This window comes from Cornus florida, unplaced genomic scaffold (assembly GCF_030987335.1).
Source record: "Cornus florida cultivar Cherokee Brave unplaced genomic scaffold, ASM3098733v1 CherokeeBrave_3.0.0_Hap2_Chr05, whole genome shotgun sequence".
Lineage (NCBI taxonomy): Eukaryota > Viridiplantae > Streptophyta > Magnoliopsida > Cornales > Cornaceae > Cornus > Cornus florida.
This window is the reverse complement of record NW_026775575.1, coordinates 66,493,927-66,514,287: the sequence shown is the minus strand read 5'-3', so window position 1 is coordinate 66,514,287 and position 20,361 is coordinate 66,493,927. Positions and strand designations below refer to the sequence as shown.

The following is a 20,361-nucleotide window of genomic DNA, read 5'->3' as shown; positions in this document are numbered from 1 at the left end:
ACTTCATTTAAATTCACACATTGTTTTTTTTTTAAAAAAACGAAGCAATTTCAGTGTAATTTTTCTGTTTATATGGGGCTTTATCATCCCTCCTCAAAGTACAAAAAATCTGAAGTCGGCCGAACAAAAGAACTTTAAAACCCAATCGTCTCCAAAAAAAAGTCATTGCCATTAAAGAATCAAAGAACTTTATACAGAGTATTTTGCACTTTTTGCCTCAGAATTTTCACCAAAACACAGCTTAACATTACCCTTGACATAAAACCATTGAAATAGAGAGGAAAATAAAAACTCCAGTCACAATTGTTATACGTCAACTTACAACAGCAGAAGATTAAAGAGAGAGAAGAGAGAACCGATATACTTCAAAAAATATCAGTCCAACCGATTTGTGAATTTGCAGTTCAACAACAGCTCCATGATTCCATTTTTTTCTTGCATCTAAATGGTACCTTTAAATCGCACCCACCCTTTGACGATGAATAAACAAAGATGTTTATAAGGTAAATCAAAACAAAAACGATCTGACTTCTCGACTATTTGCAGTTCAACAGCACCTATATGATTTCATTTTTCACAAAGCTTGCATTCTAAATGGTGCCATTAAATAGCCCCCACCCTTTGACAACCACAAAATAAGACGTTTATATATAACAATTAACAGGTCTCAGACTCTGCATCTCTTAGTTTAGTGGTGGTGTACAATGGAAGTTTGTGCTGGAAACACAAAACCATATAACAGGAAAAAAACTTGCCAAAACTCACGGAAGAACATCCGAGTACCTGTAGAGTCGAGTGAATTACTGCCCCCGTCACGTGACATACTCATGGTGGAGGAGCCCACTTTCCAGCTTTGAACTCTTTGTAGAAGCTGGACTTCTTGGAAACAACGTAAAATACTGCAGCAATGAAGTGAAGAAAGGAAAATAGAGCATTTAAAGAAACAGAATTATTTCTGAGAGCCTTGATAGTTTGGCTTCTTAGGAGGAGACAACAACATACCTGGAATTCCGAGGATTATAAAATCGGGTTCTTTCAGAACATCATGAAGCGTCCTCTTCTCGTTTATTTTCACCCATTTAGAAGAACTTCTGCCTGAGGAGACATTAAATGAAGGAAATTAATACACATACTTGTGGATCTTATGGAGCCAAATAATGATATATATTCAGAAGTAAATATAATTTGAAATAAAAAATATTGACAAAAGGCTAATGTTGGCAATATCCACATAATACACACCAATTCAACTTATTACAAGGAACATGGATAACACTAAAACAATATAAAATGAGCACCTAAGCAAAGGATAGCAAACAGTCATATATTGACAGTCTCAAGATCAAATGACAGATTTGGAAGTTTTAACTTATGAGGAACATGAAACACAAACGGGTAATACTAGAACAATATTAAATGAGCACCTACGCAATGAGTAGCAAACAGTCAAAAATTGGTAAGAGAACACGGACAGATCACCACCAAGGGCCTTTTTCATTAAACATTTCTTGCATAAAACTACCCAGTTACCTACACACCATGTAATCTTCCATTTTCTCTGTTTCTTCGTCTATTATGCGCTTCTTTCATAATACTCTCATCAAATTACAAAGATGCCACAGGGTTAGAGTTTATAAATAATTTGATAATAAATCAATTTGGCAACAATGAGTTTAGAGATAAAAAGTTTATAACACTTTAATGCCATTCTGACAGGAATGAAAGTTGAAAGACAATGGAGTATATAAATGCAGATAATGCGTCTGGGTCGATCACACTAAAGAGCAAGGTTTCATATTTGATGCATATAGTAACTTCAACAAAAAAAATTGTAGTTTGTTGGTCTGAGAAATCTTTGAATTTTATGTGCTCGAAAACATGGTTTAAAAATGATATAGCCAATATTTTGGTTCCACAAAATCAGTTTTCTTCTCTCCAACAGAATTCTATACATGTAGTATTGTAGATCCTTCCCATAAAATCATTCTTCCTTCTCTCTCTACTCTCCTAAAGTAAGTCACAAAGGTTTTTCTTTTTTATTTATTTTTTTATTTTTTTCACTTGATCAGATTATAACTTACCTAAATGTGGAGTTTGATGTTAACTTTGAGATATTGCTGGTGATCTTACTTTGAATCTTCAAATCTACAAATCTACTGATTTATTTTCAATTTTCCATCAAAGGTAAATTATTTAAATTATTACTTATACACACACACACACACACACACACACACATATATATATTCAATCATCAGTTCTGGTAAAACATTTACTAGAATTTATGTTACATTTTTTATTTTTACAAGTGCATTATTCTAATTATTTGGTATTAGTATAGTATAGTGTGATAGTATATCATTCTACTTTTTTATTTTTATTTTTTCACTTTCTTATTGTGTTTCTCGTATTTATTTTATTATCATATGTATATAGAGTACAATAGATTATTATACCATAGTGAAAATATGTGATTGTATATACATTTATAAACATGCTTGACATATTATTCTCTGACAGGGTGTCTGTAATCAATATAACACTACTCACTAGTAATAAGAATAACCTGATTCATGTGGATTTAAGAGGGAAAAGTATGAGATATACTACCTCCAGAGTTTCCATGATCTAAATTATCAACTGCATCTTTTTCTTCATCATCAAAGCTCTCTAGATTAGAACCAGCAGTTCCCTCTAAGAGATCACGAAGAATTTCTTTCTTTGATAAAAGTACTCCAGAACCAGCCTGATGAATGAGGGTTCAAGAAGTAAGATCAAAAGGGTGACCTCATTAAATTTGCAGATATGTAATATATTGAAGGCTTGGACGTAAAACATTTCAGAGAACAAGGATGCAATTGAACGGGCATCCTATATTGTGCAAGAAACTCTCTTGTAAATCCTCTGGATTCTAAAAGAAATTACTCCACTGGAATGTCACATAGCAATAAGACATATCTGTACCACACAATACATGAAAACATACCTTCTATATATGAAAAACATCTTCCCATGTTGCTTTGGCTTTAATCAATATTATGCCCTCAAAAAAACAAATAAATTCTGTAATGATAAAGTTCAGTAATTCAGATGCTTACATTGCCTTTAAACCCACCAACTTCAGGTTTCCCACGAAGCATGGTTGTTAAGGGGGTGCAAGATTCCAAAAAAGACCTCGACTCATATCAAGGCTCAGCTGGACTCAGCCCCTTTAATCAGGCTCATGCTTTTTAGTAGGTTTCAGCCTCAAAAAAAGTACGCCTCATTTTTTTAATCATCCATTCATATTGTGTTCTATTTTAAATTACCATTAATTTTCATACTCTACATCACATTTAGTCACATTTGATGGATCATATTGCTTAATCATATTGGATTCATGAGCTTGTGTTCGACTACTTCCACTAATTGTGTCTAGTGATTGAATATAATACATGTTTAAAATCTGCATTATTATGGCCCCTTTTTTTTGGATAAATATAATTATGGCCTTTTATTGCTGTACATTTTTAATAGTATTTGATTTAGAAAATGCATATGGATATTGAAATGCCAATTAATTAACCTGATCATTTCAAAATTTTCATTTTGAAATACTTTTGATCAGTTGTGTTGAATATCTTTTATTGATCCGATTTTACATTGATATATTTGAATTCATACGCAAACTAAAAAGATGTGTTTATTGATCTAGGTAATCCATTATATTGATACAGTGAAACTCTCTTTTATTTTGATATTGACTAGTTTATGAATTTTTTATTTTGATATTTGACTAGTTTATGTTGTGTATTTAATTTTATTTTTATTTTTTATGTACTTATATTTGATATTCATTTTTATCACACACGTCATACTTCAATTACGCTTGGCGCCATATTTTGCACCTTAGGCTTAGGCTCTAGAAGATCTTTTCTCCTTTGCGCCTTTGTGCACCCCGAGCATTTAATAACCATATGCTATGAAGTAACTATACAAAACTAAACATTAATTAACTACTACTAGCCACGTGTATTGGAACCATGTAATTATCAAGAAGTTCCTAACAATAAAATTCAAAGAACAAAGACATGCGAGTTCCTGCACCTGACATTAATTTCCTAATAGTGTACAGCAAGGGGATAAATTCTGCATAACATTATTTTTTAATGATAAATTGTTAATTTTGTGGAGATAAATTGGTAATTTTATGGATAAGTATTCTGCATATGTTAATTGGTAAACCAAGTAAATGGTGTTCAATAAATTCTACAAAGGTAATATTAGAAGTATCCAGTGATAGATTTATCCACTGACAATTTAATATAGATCCTTTGTTCTCTTCCAATGGTAAGTAGAACAAAAAATAACAAAAAGAAAAAAAAATTTGAAATCGATGTGCTACATAAATTAACCGAGTCAGATAACTTGGATTCCGATAGCAATTTTATTAGCTTGTAGAGCCTCCTTGGTCAAACAACCCATCAAAAGACTGACTAAGCTTACCGCATTAGAATTTGTTCCAAATCACAAAGTATGATGTTAACGTTAACTTTTTCACCCTGGAATTCATGTTGCACAATTGAGTAAAGTTCATGAATGAGGATGTCATTTTAAATTTGAAGTACATCGTTGGAACATATGACAATCTCTTGATTTGGTAATGTCAATAACCATAACTGAAAAGGAACAAAAAGAAAATACAGATAAAATTTGAATAAAAGGGCTTACCTCATAGTAAAGTTCAACGTCTTCACGAGTGTAAGCATTTTCTTTATCCCAAGGCAGCGGTGGGCAACCTTCTGAGAACATGTACACAAATTAAGGAACCAACAAAGTGCTTACTGCTTTATTTGGTATGAGGGATGAAAACTGGAGGGAAGGTATAGGAGGAAGGATGGAAGAGGCATCCCCAAGGGAGAGTGCCTATTCCTCCTCTTGTTTGGTTAAGAGGAAGGAAAAGAAATAGGTGATATTATTATTATTTTACCATTATACCATAATGATTTAAACTAATACACCTAAAATAAGGGTGATAAAATATTTTTATCTATTTTTTGGTAGGTAAATATTTTTTATTATCCAACAAATATTCATTCTTTCACCCTCCTCTTCCTCCCACTTTTAACTGAAAGCAAGATGGGTGGGCCCAAAGGGATGCTTCGTCCCTCCTTCCATCCTTCCCCTCTTCCTCTCCCCTCTATCAAACAATGGAAACTTATTCCATCCCACCTCTCTTCCATCCCTCCAACCAAACATGGGCTATAAGTTATAGATTATTAAACTAAGGACATTCTGGAATAAAAAGCACATCATTCACGCGAATATCAACTATGAGCTATTAGACAGGCCAAAAAAAAAAAGACAGTATAACAAAGGATATCACGTCAAGTTGAGCTGAAATCATGTCAGTCTCACAGAAGTCCTCAATGAAGTCACTGTACATAACCTCTGCATACAGAAAGAGGACAGGCCAGTGAAGAATATTATCTTTATCTAGTACTGGCTTTTTCAATCCAGTGAGTTCTCGGAAAGTTGCCTTCCCCATCTTCAAATTTCTATCTTCAATAGCAGAAACAAGACCCTGCTTAGTTCAACAGCATAACAATTTAATAAGCCTTTAAGATATTGAAAGGGAAAAAAAAAAGAACTTCGGCAAAAAATATCAAACCTTAGCTGCTGCCACAGCCTTGGAAACTTGAGCATCATGGTGTTCACTTTCTGACTTCCGCAAATCAACTTGTATAGATAGCTTCTTTAGTTCTTCATTATCTGGGGACTGCTCAAGTCCTTTTTCACAATATGATTTTGCTCCAGCCAACAGATTCAAAGATAAGGATGCTTTGACAGCTCTATAATACGCCTAACCAATATGTATACTTTTTAAGAACATTGATATAACAGCTGGAGGAGAAAGTGAAAAGTTCTTCTATTTTACATCAAGCAACACCTGGCTAAGAAGATTTAACACAAAGTAACAACCTTAACATTAGTTGGACAGAGCTTAATTGCATCCTCAGCATCCACGAGAGCACGTCTGTAATTCCCTAGTAGCAGATTCACATGGGCTCTGTTTGCAAAGATAATCGAGTTTTCAGAATCACTCAAGACCTTCTGATTTATTGCCCTGGTGTAACAATTGATAGCATCTGAATAGTGCTTTTTACCCATCTTGACAAACTTGTTACCCTCTTCCTGAAAGCCAATGTGAGAGTAATGCAACCGCAAAAATGAAAAGGAACAATGAATAGTCAAAAACTATGACAACAATTGATGGCATCTGAATAGTGCTTTTTTCTTTCTTTTAATATATATATATATATATACAGGAAGACTTAAATCGGTGGAATGTCACTCAAGCTAACACTTAAATCTGGTGGTCTAAACAATAATCAAAGCTATGTCCTATGATCAATGTATATCTCAGAAGATACAAAATAATCCGCAAACTCATTTATTATTAAATATATACGTATCATCATCATCCTTGCCTTATTTTCATATGAACATGATCGACCACATGAATTCTCTTTTTCCAGTTTTTGTATTACAAATCATTTCTACAAAAATATTCAGATTTCTAAAATCATTTCTAACAATTTAATACCATCTTATTTCAGTTTCCCTCTCGGTCTCCTAACTTCTATGCAAATTAGTCTTCCTCTTCATATCAGTGCATCCGTAAGTCTTCTTTGTATATTTTTATACCACCAAAGTCTACTTTTTTCTTATTTTTATCACTAGTAGACTCCTAACTTCACCCTCATATTTTGATTCGGAGCCATATCTCTTCTAGTCATTCCTATCATCCATCATAACATCCTCATTTCCGCTACATGAATTCTTTATTCCTATTTATTTTTTAAAGCCCAACACTGCACCATATAAAATAGTTGGCATATCAACTAGCATGATAAGATATTTGCTATTAAGCAAGCATTTAATTTTTTTTTCCCACTTCAAATATTAACAACCTTTTCTTGAGCTCCCACAACTCACAAGATTCACTTGAAAGATAGGCAACAAAAAAACACGAAATGTAGATACAATCTTGTTTGTTATTTACTATTCTTTTTTTTTTTTCTTTTCTTTTTTTTTTTTTTTTTCTGAAAAGATTTGTCCTTGTACTCCTCTTTTTCCTATGAAATTTGATCATTCATTGATTAATAAAGATATATACATAAATGTCAATGTTACTCAATTATAAATTGTACACATAAAGCATGACCAAGATGTCAACAATCATAAATCCAAGTTTGAAGTAGTTGCATTTGTTTGTGCAATCCGCATTACTAAAAGTGAATTTAGTAACGATTAATGAGAACAAGTTAAAAGGCCCCTTATAGCACCATCTGATCGATCATCGAAGCAAAATTCACTCAAGAAATTGGAAACACAGTCAGTGTTCAATTACAATTATTAACAAAAATATAGCATCAATTTATTAATTCCAGGATTCATAACCCATGAACTAATAATAATAGTTTATTCTTTATGTTAAAAAAAAAAAAAAAAATTCATATTCAAGCTTATAAGCATTATATTTGATATATGATTGCTAAAAAAGAATCTAATTAATTTCAATTTACACACTAAATTCAGTAGAAATGAATAAATAATATTGAACAAGTTACGTGTGCATCGAAAGGAAAAATACTCCTCTAAAACCTAAAATGGAACTAATATAGGACCCACAAAGTGCTCTACATATATATATAAGCTCGACTCAGCAATTCATTTATACATGTTTAGATATATATGTGCGTGTGTATGTGTACAGATACATGTACATATATAGAGAGAAAGTATAGACCTTCAGTTCGATAGCAGCAGACTCTTTGAGGGCGGTGATAGCATCAAGGTCTGCTGCCTCGCTTTCGGTTTGAGGTTCAGAACCCTTTTCCATCAACAGAGCCATTGCTGCTACTTTCTAGACAGAGAGTAGAGAGAGAGAGTCTTTTCAGTTGAGTCCGGAGAAGATGCACTCAAGAAGTTCGTCGACTGGGCCGATGTTTCTAGAGAGAGAGAGACAGTGTGTGTCAAATGAACCTGGGGTCGATGCAGACCAAAGAGAAATATGGGCCGAGAGACTGGGCCGACATGGAGTAATAAAGATGGGTCGATTGAGACCAAAGAGGAATATGGGCCGACCCTATAAGGCCTCACAAACTCACGACTATGGTCAGACTCACAGATTATGTAATGGGTCCATCAATTGCCTTAAAACTCACAATGCTAGCTCGCTTAAATGAGGGCTAATATTGGAATAAAATCATCTACAGTACATTTTTTTTTGGGAGTCGTGTTTTACTTTGAAACACATTTGATCATATTTACTTCAAAATTTTACAAAGACGTCCAGATGATGTGTATTGTAAGTGATAATTTCACTCTGCAGGTCATTTTTATTTTTATTTTTTATATTTTAACTGTAATTTTAAATATTATTTTAAGCATAAAAGATTTTTAAATAGGTAAAATCATTATTGTGTGCGCGCCCATAAATACAAACAAGATCGAAAGAAACGAAAAAAGTAAAAAAGATTTTCTTAGTCGACAATCATCACATGCTAGATTTGATTTCAAATTATCTTGAGCTGCTAGTCTTGTAAGAATGCCAGAAATTTGAATCATGTATTTAGAAGAATTATAAGACGCAAGTCTTATATCTTAGAAGCGCAAAACTTATATGAATAACTTTCAACTTTTTTTTGCATCACCTTGTGAAAAATTTGAAAGTTTACATGAACGTTTTCAATTTTTTTCGAGGCCAATCTACAATTATATTAACTGAGACCAGAGATGAGGGAACTAAAAGAAGCCATTACCAAATTACCAATGTTAGTTCCTGCTGCAAGAAAAAATAAGCCATTATATTTTGCACAAAGCCCCCAAAATTTGGAAGTGCTAGCAAATCATCTTCTTCTTCTCCTCCTCCTCTCTCAAACAATACCGAATTAACGACCCGAATCTTCCTTCTAAAGTGGAAGAGCAAGGGTTCAAGTCGTCATCGTAGAGGCAAATTGGATGTGTGAGCTTTTGGCAAGTTAGTAAAAATAAATAAAACTCTAAACTCAGACATCTCACACTGAATTTCTCCCAACAATGTTTTAAATAGGATCGACAATGATGCATCAACCCCAGGCAACTTACCTCCATATTCTTGAAAACCAAACCAGCAACTAGGAGAAAAAATCGATAGAATTTCAATAAATGGATAAGAGGTATTCAAAATGGATGATGATTCAAAAGAAAATAACATTCCGATTCATCGATAATAAGTTACATGAAATGCCACTAGACTGTACAGCATCCTTAAAACATGTGCAGTAGCACCTCATATACTTTAGCAAGGAAATGCTACCACCATATCACTTTCACCGTCTCACAATGAGCTCTCCCTTCCAGTAACAGGATAGAAAGAGACCATCTAACTGAGAGAGCTCACTCTCATGGTAGCATATTCCAAAATCTATACAATTGTCCTATTCTTTCCTACGTAAAAAGAACAGGGATTGCTGCTTGCTACACACATGTTAAATATTTCCAAGAGGTTCAAAAATCAAATAGGTTACCTGTATCTATGGCATGCGCAGGTCCAGACGAGAGCATGTTCAATCCAGGAAGGGTAGAAACCTCTGGAACCCCAGAAACAGATTGGTTCTCCAGAAGCCAACTGTCGAGTTGGAAGTCTAATGGGTCAGCAATTGGGCTTACAGTAAAACTAGGAACGAACTCGGGGGCAAGTGACAGATTGTACATTGCTTCAGAACTCGGAAGTTGGGAATTCTCTACTGGAGGCTGTTGGTTGCTGTGGCTGGTAGGGGTAACCCAACTTGAGTAAAAACTCGAATCCAAATCACTTTGAGTTTGATTCCCTTGCTGGCATCCATCTAGGTTACCGTTTGAATCAGGAATAGGTTGACTGTATACTTGGGGTTGAGACACTTGTGCTGAATTTGCAAAGATGGTTTTCATAGTTGGCTGGGAGGATACTTGGGGTTGAGAAGGCAATGAGTCTGCAAAAATGTTGTCCATACTCGGTTCAGAGGATACTTGGGGTTGAAGAGGCACTGTATCTGCAAAAATGTCATCCATTCTCGGTTGGGAGGGTACTTGGGGTTGAGGCGGCACTGAATCTGCAAAAATGTTGTTGTCCATGCTCGGTTGGGAGGATACTTGGGGTTGAGGAGGCACTGAATCTGCAAAAATGTTGCCCATACAGGGTTGGGAGGATATATCAGGTTGACGAGGCAATGGATTCACAAAGATGTTATCCATATTTGGCTGGGAGGAAACTGGGGGTTGAGGCAGCACTGAATTCACAAAGATACTACTCATATTTGGCTGGGAGGAAACTGGGGGTCGAGAAGGCACTGGATTTGCAAGGATGCTGCTAGTGTTATGCTGGGAGGAACTCCAATATGTGTTTGATCCTGAAGTCATCTCGCTATAGAAATCTTGCCACCTAGTGGGATCTTTATCATTTGAAGTTGCCACTGGAGAGGGGTTTCCGGAGTATTGAGATCCATAATTACTGTTGGATGAACCATATCCAGAATTATTAGTTGTCAAGGGAACCCTAACAGGTCCCATCCTTTTGGGCATCGAATTGGTAGAAAATAATTTATGGGCCAAATTACCAACACTCTGACTTCTGTCCTTTCGAAATACATTATTACTTGTACTATGCAACTGTTGGGACACCAAATGTGGCTGAAATTTGCCTCTGGGCAAAACATATCGAGACTGTTGGCTTCTGCCTTGATTGATAATACTTGGAATGCTAAAATTGGTTGACCTAGAGCAAGAACGAGTAGTGGTTGACGTGGAAACCTGATTCTGGGCCAGAAGAGGCAGTGGAAGTGGTGAAACGTGGTTCGTCTGGGGTGGTGAAAAATGGTTCATCTGGGGTAGTCCAACTGACTGGCAAGTATTGTGGAGTTTAGAAACTGGCAAAGGAGATCTGTCACCATTCTTCAAACTTCTCCTCTTGAGTTTCCAGAGCTCCTCTTTATCAGTGGCATGACAATGGTCCATACTGGAAGTGCCAGTGCCCCAATGTACACATGGAGCATGTGCGTCACAAACATAACAATGGCACTGAAATTCAGAGAAGGTAGAAATCAAAACAGCAGAATGTTTCCCATGGATTAAAAAAAGCAAGTGCTACTGCTCACATAGGCCAAAATTCAAAAAGGGTGATCTTACCAGGTCACAGTGCTTCTCATGTGAAGTGGAAGCAAAAGGAAACTTAGCACAGAGGTGGCGAGGATGAGGGTAATCTCTGCATGCAATCTGCAATCCAAACAGAAAATGAAGAATGACATTTAATCCCCAACCAAACAGTAAATAAGGAGATTCCAATTAAAAACAACGAATAAGAATGAACTAACAAGGGTATGGGTGTTTAATATCATGAAGTGAATGGTGCAGCATTCAAGACTTTAAACAATATGCTATTTTGGGCATTCGCCATGTAAGTGTCATCAAACTTTAGCTGAGTCATTCTGTAAGTAAATGAGAATATACAGTCAGATTTGTGATTTAACATTTTTCTAACAATTAGGACTTATTATACAGTCAAATTCCCACATTCCTGCGTATATCAGGGAAAAAGAAAATCATATACGAACAATTTGAGTTTCCTCCTGCAGTTTCTAAAAATTTATAATTGCACGTTTGCAACTACGAAACAAAACTACTTTATTTCAAATAAAAACTCAACAAAGTACATAAAATTGCAAAAACCAAAACTTAGGAACTGCAGGATGACCAAATTGCAGATAAGAAAAGCACCTCCTCCTCCAACCAAAAACAAATATATATATAGAAAGGAAAAAACAGAGAGAACAAAGAAGTGGCTGTTGGAGGTCAGAAATGTACATTTAGTAAGGGGAGAGAGCCACCTACCCCTCCGCCCGCAAAAAAGGAAAAACAAAAAAGGAAAATAAAATTCTGGAGGGATCCGTATTAATTTTTAAATAGAGAATAAATGCCACGTTGCAATGATTTTTCTGTGCAGCCCTAGGTTGTAACTTTTAGCCAAACTTCTTAATTATTTAGCAAAATACCGGTTAAAGCTTGTGCCACGGAAAACTTGCTCCATGATACAGGGTTTCCATGACAGCTTGCATGGCTGGCAAAAAAAGGCCATGTTATTGGCCAGCAGCTGTCCCCATGTCACAAGCTTCAGTGCATATGCCTTCACCCAATGGAAAAAGAAAAAGAAAAAGAAAAAGTCATGTTCAAAGCAAGAAGAAGAATTCAGCAACAGGCCACCTATTTAAGGCTTGAAATGTTAACCCTCTTGGTTGGCCATCAGCTGCACATGTTAAATAAACCCCTTTATGCAGGCCTCTTTGACATGCCACTGAAACAAACCCAGCCATGTGAAAAAACATCCATTACAAAACAGTATAAAGCACAACCACAATGGTGCTTTGCAGATAACTATATGAAACAGTGCAACTGATACCAGCGCACCCATCATATGGATACCATCCCTGAACAATCCGCATATTCCTGTAAGCAGGATCTTAAGGAATAAAGCACAGAGAGTATTGATAGTAGTCCAAATCTCATTGCCGATATATGGAAGCAGCATGCACCCAAGCCATCCAAACTATTAAGTAGTTCCAAGTAGAATGTTAATTTGCCGTGGAACCAGTGCAATTACAATCAGTAATCATGCATTTCTATACCCTAATTAAGTAGGGAAACTAAAAGAGTGTATATTCAATTGAAATCAGGATCGAAAAAAATATATACAGGAACCTAGCCAACATGCCAGGAAACAGAACTAAAACCTTGCAGTTTCACCTTTTTACAGTTGACATGACCAACAATGAGTCAATGAGACTCCGCCAATATGGAGAATTAAGGGATAGACCATATCCTGAGCATAAAAAAAAGTAAACTGACAAATCAATAGAATAAATAGATGAAAAAAAGTTTAAGTGAGAAATTCCTTTAAACCACCTCCCTATAAACCCGTTGGACTTTCTATAAACTCCAATTTCGCTTCACTTCCCAATAGAGATAGAAATAAAAAGGTAATCTTTAAGATCATAAATTTTATAAAGTAATAGCATTTCTTAGACCCTACTAATACTCAAATGAATTTCCTCTTCTCCTGCTTACTTACACCATCTAGTACCTATACCACCATGGATTCCTCAATGCAGTCTCCTCCTGTCAAGCCTCTTCAACAAACAATAATCTCCAAATCCACCAACCCTGGACCCCAACCCCAACCATCCTAAAGCACAATCCAACTTCAACTAACCTTCAAATGTAGAATCAAATTGACAATTTCATGAATTAAGATGCAGGACTAATTCAATTGAAAATAAAAATAAGACTCTATTAGGTGAAGTTAATTTCAAAAAAATAAATAAAATTTTGAAGTATGTTCTTATATATCAGTTCCATGAAGATTACAACTCATTCTCTCAGTAATGAAAAATTGATGGAGCACAACTCAGATAGTTCTAGAGAATACTGTTGAGATGCACAAAAGCTTTGTGTGTTTCCACATTGCACGGGATAAAACTAGAACAGAGTTGATATCGCCACTAACAAGATAAGGGCCTTAATGCAAAAGTTACTCAAGACTGACAAGCACAACAATATGGATTTGTGTCTAAAGTAGGGATGGCAACGGGGCGGTTTGGGGTGGGTTTCCCATTCCCCATCCCCGCCCCCGTTTAATTTTGGTACCCCCAAAATTGCCCCATAACCGGTTAATTTTTTGCCTCTAATCCCCATAATTGCCCCAGACCCCGCCCCACTTGCCCCGCCCCCGCCCCATCCCCCGCCCCATAACCGATTATATTTTTAGGGCAACTCATGTTAGCCTCCCCAGTCGCCTCCATCTCTATTCTCGTTCTCAACTCTGAACTTGCCTCTCTCTCTCTCTCTCTGCAATTGCAAACTACAAAATCTACAAGAATCAGAAGGTCAAAACCCATAAACTACAAAATCTACAAGAATCAGAAGGTTAAAACCCATATATTTCATTTTATCTATCTGTCTGCAAGAACCAAAAGTTCAAAACCCATATCTGCATATCATTTCAAAAACCCCAGAAGAAGAAAGCATTCATCGATCCAACACGGGTCTCCGTCTCTGATTGGATCTAGAGAGAGAAACAAAAACAATGGCGGGCGTCTGCCGCGTCTCTCTGAAGTGCAGCAAATGTGGGACCCTCCTGAAATCGGTAGAAGAAGCTCAAGAACACGCCGAGCTCACTGCTCACTCTAACTTCTCTGAATCCACCGAAGCCGTCCTCAATCTCATCTGCACCTCTTGCCGCAAACCTTGCCGCTCCAAAACCGTACAATTCAACCATATATACACCCAATTATATACCTATAATTATATATATCAAGAATCAAGATTGATGTATAGATACACGTATGTATTATGTATATGTATTGTTGTGATCGTTGTGGATTTGATTTGTGTGTTTTTGGAATTTGAAGGAGAGCGATTTGCACACAAAGAGGGAGAGCTCAGAGACACGGCTGTAATCACGGCTGCTACTATTGAATGATGTATGAAAGTGAAGGGTAGGGTTTCCAATATATATATATATATATATAGTGAGGGTTAGTTTAGTAAATATATTAATATGGCAGGATAAATTAGTAATTTAACATATTAAACGGGGCGGTTATGGGGCGGGTATGGGGCGGGGATCTTAGTCCCCCGCCCCCGCCCCGCAACCGGCCGGTTTATTTTTTTTAACCCCCATCCCCACCCCCATTTAAGTAAACGGTTCTCCAAACCCGCTTTAAATGGGGCGGGGGCGGGGAGGTTCCCCACCGGGTTGGGGATTTTTGCCACCCCTAGTCTAAAGCAACAGCAACCACTTAATGTAAATAATGCCAGTATTAGGTCTATATCCACATATGCTAGGATGCTGTATTATTCTTCTGAGAAAACTGCGTTCAAAAATATCTAAACTAAGAAATCATCTTTAATCACTAGCTGAAATAAAAAGAAAACTCTTAAAAGCCCCATTGGACCAAAACCTCAGAGGAAGCTACATCACTGCAAGACCTAGCTAGGGCTGCAAATGAACCTTGTTGTTCATTGACAACTCAGGATAAGCTCATTTAAAGATCGGTTGAAGTTCAGTCATTAAATAAACGAGCTGAAGTAAAGCTCAAAATTTTTTCTTTTCATTTAGCAAACAAGCCAATCCCGAACACTGTTAGGCTCGGCTCATGAACACGTTCATAAACATAGGCTTGTGTACACTTGCATAGTTTAATGAACATAGGCCTCCGTATGAGTTCACAAACGAGCCAAAGCGATCTTGAACGCGGGCTCAAATTGAACCCAAATGACTTTTTTTATTAAACAAGTTGAGTCCAAACTTTTCAAAATAATGTCGAGTCGAGTCCAAGCTCAGTATTTCAAACTCATAAGGATCCCGAGCCAAGTCCGAGCTAAGTATACAAACAACAAGCAGAGCCCGAACAAACGAAAGCTCGGCTTGACTTGGTTCATTTCAGCCCTAGCGCTAGCAGAAATTAGGAATAAAGTGTAAATCATGGAACATTCCCATATAAGACTGGCTAAAACTACATGCCCAACTAGTGACTTTCTTATAAAGGTGGGATTACACCAAGGATTGGTGTTGAGTCCATACCTATTTGCGAGAATACTAGACAAAATAACGAAAGATATTCAAGAAAACATCCCATGGTGTATGTTATTTGCAGATGACATAGTTTTAATAGATGCTTTGAAGGAAGCCTTGGCAAGGCATTAAAATCAAGGGGTCTAAGAATTAGTAAAATTAAAACAGAATATATGACATGTAAATTTGATATATTAGAAAACGATGACAATATAAATATTACACTTCAAGACCTAAGAGTTACTCAAAAGAACTATTTATGTTACCTTTGATCAACTACAAAAAGATGTGGAGATAGATGGTGATGTAGTAATTAGGATTGGAGCCCCGTGGACAAAATGGAGGCAAGCTAGTGGTATCTTTTGTGACACGTGAATACCAAATAAATTTATAAAAAAAAAAAAATCTATAGAACGGTTACTAAGTCGGCCATATTGTATGGAGTGTTGGGTGCTGAAAAAGACACAAATACAATGAATTCATGTAACAAAAATGAGAATGCTAAGTTTGATTATATGAATCACTAGAAGAGATAAGATAAATAATGAACGTGTGAGCACAACATTAGTTACAACCTTAGATCAAGTATGGCTGGTGTTAGTAAGAATATCTTCTTTTTTCCCCACTGGTGTGCAGGTGTGGGAGTTTGGGGATGTGTGTTGTTTGTTGGGGGAAGGAGGAGGCAAATGGAGTTTAGTGAAAACAAATGCTTTTGAACAAACAAGGACAGAGGATACATTAAAAAATAAAATAAAAATTGCAGGGTAAAACATTGCCAACCATGGGGGAAAGCTGCCCAGTAGACAAGTTCATCAGTCCGTTTATTAATTGGTTGAAAATCCTTACACCAGTGTAGCAGAGAAAAGAAGACCAGCATAATAATAAATAACAACCGTAACATGAAAGCTAGACCCTATGCTTTTGTTTATATCTACAGATCTCTCCCACTGTTTTAAACCTTTCTAGAAAGTCTTTATGCTGATTATTTTCATGTAATCCAACAGACATCTTAGTTCCATCCATTTTTTCTTTTACCACCCTTATTTCCGTGTCATAGCCATCCCATTTTTGTTACATCATCTTTTACCAAAAAAGAAAACAATTATTTAAAGCTTAAATAAGTAAATCCTTAGAAGCCAAAGAATTTGAAACTATTCGGTCAAAAGTATGATCCATGAAAAGAAAATGATGAAATAAACACAAACTAACATTACCTAATTAAAAAACCATCACTTCGGATATTAGAGGCATGAATTAGCATATCTAATCAAAGAGACGGATATAAGAACCTGATAATGGAGCAGAAAACTTCTACAAGTTATAAAAAGTGTGTGTCCCATCAAACCAAGCCAAAGGGAAATCCATCCAAGTAGATCAGAAACCCCGGGATTCCTGTTTCCTGTTGGGATCTAAAACACCTAAACTAGTTTAATACAAATTTTAATGATCTTACTATAGGAAGTCACAGGAGAAGAGAACCATGACCACGCAACATAATCATCGGACTCCTAGACTACCGGATTCAAAATCTATTACGTGATCTAAATGAAACCCTATCTTACCTATATCCTATATAAATTAATCTCCACTGCCTGTCTAAATTACTTCTGCAAGCAAAGAAAATGTATGCAAGTAAGATAAAGCATTAATGTCCCACTGAAAAACTAGAAGTTCATGCTATGGAACTTCAATGCCCCACCGCAGGCCCTAAATAGCTGAACCACTAATTCAAGCAAAGTGACCAACAACTAACATAATAGAATAAATAACAAGAGCACTTGACTCGTTTCTAAAAAAAATTAAGCATAACTTAATGTCGGACAATGTTTATAGTTAAAGTGTTAAACAGAGTCTGACAGTAAGTTTTCCTTTTAATTTGACTAGTAATCAAAGTTTAAAGCAAGGTTTACAAGATGGTGTGTAGTTTAAACATCATTCAGTTTGTATGATTGTCCCCATCCCCACCACCAAGAAAAAACCACTATGGGGAGGGGAAGCAGTTGCAAAACTTCAAAAATTATCTTCCTTTTACATAATAATCATAGAAGCCCAGGACACTACAAACTTCTTTCCCTCACATCTAGACAATGATGTCATGATCTCCATCAATAAATGAAAAACACGCCAGGAAAAGAAAATGAAGACTTCAAGAAATAAACATGATGTATAATCTTGAAGCCCAGGACACTACAAACTTCTTTTCCTCACATCTAGACAATGATGTCAGGATCTCCATCAATAAATGAAAAACACCCCAGGAAAAGAAAATGAAGACTTAAAGAAATAAACATGATGTATAATCTTGAAATTATTGGACTAACGCATAATGACTGCATGTGGAACTTACTGCAATAAAACAACCTCTATTTGAGATAAACCATGAGCCCAATATCAACACAGATATTAAAAACCACTAAAGTGTGAAATATATTGAATCATAATTCCACAATAAAATAGAACTTCTAATACCTGCCCCTTCTCGCCAACGATGAGCAAATCATCCGACTCACCCGCCTTATCATTCTCAATTGCAACCGGCTTATCTGGGTCACCATCCAAAATCACACAGTCATCATCCAAGTCTTTAACTGTTGACTTCAATCTCTGTTTAGGGTTCGCCATAAACTCACCCACCAATACCACATCATCATCGTCTTCAAGAAACTCTGATATCCAATCATAGTCGTCGCCGCCGCCGTCGCCGCCCCCACCACAACCCTCTTCGTCCGAGCTTATATCAAGCACTACAGGCTTCGGATCCATCCAAAATCCCCAACTTAACTATTCAATGAACTTCTCAAGCAATTTCTACTCTTTCACATCCTATCTCGCTCTGATAAATAATTTCCCAGAATTTTTCACTAAATATAAATAACCAGAATCAAAGAAAACGAATTTTAGCGTTTGTGTGAGAAAAAAAACATAAAAAAAAAAAAGCACTTTATGAATTCCAATAACTCACTGAGAACGAATCGTCCCTACGGTTTATTGTTCTGACAAATTTTTCCTCCAAAAGTGACTCGAAAATCTCAAATATATACATACACATATACATATACATAAAGAGAGAGTGTTTCTATAGAATAATTAGGGTTCGACCGGTTTATATATGGAAAAAAACAGGAATTATAACCTAAAGAAATCAGAGTTGGGGTATTTGAAACGATTGAATACAATTGAAAGTTGAGAGAGATGTGAGTGACTGAAAAATGAAAAAGGAAACCCAGAAACGTGTAGAGAGAGGAGATGAATGATTCTGAAATGCAAAACCCTAGTTTTTCTCGCGATCGGGTTTGTGTAGATTTCTCATAAATTGGGAAAAGTTCTCTGGGCGAACTGCGAGTGACGTGACCAGTGAGTCGTGATTCGTGAGTGAGTTGCACGGTCACGAGCTCGTGGGAATAATGGGCCGTTTGGGTGATTGGGCCTCTTCGTAAGCACAGGACACGGAATGGGCATTGTGCTGGTTTGTTGTTACAAAGTTCTTTTCCGTTGCACCCGGATGAAAAGTGAAAAAAGTATAAATCATTGAGTATGCAATATTATGTAATAAAAACCTTCTATTTTCTTTCTTTTCTAGTTGATTCCGTCTAACCAAACCAAGTCTCATTTTCCATTTATCTTTCCTTTCTTTTCTGGTTGATTTCGCCATCTTATCTGAAGCTTTCCTTTGCAAAGGAAGCTTCAAACTTAACTGTTCATCTCGAGCTCCCCCTGTATAGAAGCTCGAGACTTAAAGGAAGTGCGGAAGCTCAAGACCAAATAAGGCAAGTGTAGATACTAAAATTTTAGTGGGCTTTGGTGTTGACAAATAGACCCATTAAATATGGGCCTAATGTTTAATTAAGTTATTTAATTGACCTAAGTTTGGTTCACTTAAATTATTTAATTAGCCCAACCCAGATGGTTAAATAAAAAGATAATTATTCCTAATAAAATATATTTGGAATAATTATTTTTAAGAATAATTATCATAATATAACCGGCCCGGGCAGTTATAATTTTATCCTTATCAGGAGATGACACGTGTCATCATCCTATCAACCCAAGAAACCTATAAATAGAGGCTTGGAGGAAATGAGAAAGGGTACAAAAATTCAGAGTTCAGAAATCCAGAGATTCAGAAATCCAGAAGGTCCAGAAATTGAGAGAATCAGAAATCCCTAGGGCAAACCTGAAGGCGAAGAATACCAAACATATCCAAAGTCGTGCCGTTCTTCAGCAAATTCAACAAATTTTGTCTTATCTTAAGACGAAGAACAACAAGCACATCCAAAGACGTGCCGTTCTTCCTCAAATTCAACAAATGACACAAATTCAGAATTCAGAAGTTCAGAAATTCATACACAAATTCAGAATTCAGAAGTCTAGAAACAAAGGACACAAATTCCGAATTCAGAAGTCTAGAAAACAAAGGACACAAATTCAGAATTCAGAAGTCCAGAAATCCAGAGACTCAGAAGTCAGAGACACAAATTCAGAATCCAAACCCAAAAGTGAAGAACATTAAGCACATCTAAAGTCGTGCCGTTCTTCATTAAATTTCACGGTGATCAACAACAAGCACATCCAACGACGTGCCGTTCTTCATCAAATTCCACGGTGATTCGAGAATAAACTCGTGCAGCCCTTGGATCCAACCAACAACAAAAAAAAAAAGATCGAATCAGAGGACCATTCTTTTTGTAAAGAATATTTTTACAAATGATTATACTCAAATTTTTCAAATT

At 36.2% G+C, this 20,361-nt stretch overlaps 2 protein-coding genes across 4 annotated transcripts; both read right to left on the bottom strand.

Moving 5' to 3' along the window:
* Positions 1–334: 334 nt before the first annotated feature.
* Positions 335–8,007, bottom strand: LOC132306699 (uncharacterized). The gene is made up of 8 exons (XM_059804210.1): positions 7,793–8,007; positions 5,962–6,174; positions 5,651–5,842; positions 5,363–5,563; positions 4,711–4,791; positions 2,611–2,746; positions 1,003–1,095; positions 335–899 (listed from the first exon to the last, which is right to left on the bottom strand). The coding sequence occupies exons 1-8, from the start codon at positions 7,895–7,897 to the stop codon at positions 826–828; spliced, it is 1,095 nt and encodes a 364-aa protein (XP_059660193.1). The 5' UTR covers positions 7,898–8,007; the 3' UTR covers positions 335–825.
* A 1,155-nt stretch (positions 8,008–9,162) lies between these two features.
* LOC132306698 (leucine-rich repeat extensin-like protein 5) lies at positions 9,163–19,033 on the bottom strand. 3 transcript variants are annotated; one of them, XM_059804207.1, is made up of 4 exons: positions 18,594–19,033; positions 18,101–18,492; positions 11,191–11,277; positions 9,163–11,082 (listed from the first exon to the last, which is right to left on the bottom strand). In XM_059804207.1, exons 2-4 carry the CDS (start codon positions 18,392–18,394, stop codon positions 9,535–9,537), a joined length of 1,929 nt encoding a protein of 642 aa, XP_059660190.1. In that variant the 5' UTR covers positions 18,395–18,492; positions 18,594–19,033; the 3' UTR covers positions 9,163–9,534. The 3 variants fall into 3 exon arrangements, with proteins under 3 accessions (XP_059660190.1, XP_059660191.1, XP_059660192.1); XM_059804208.1 differs by having other exon boundaries at positions 18,101–19,033; XM_059804209.1 differs by lacking the exons at positions 18,101–18,492; positions 18,594–19,033 and adding an exon at positions 11,376–11,482.
* Positions 19,034–20,361: the final 1,328 nt, after the last annotated feature.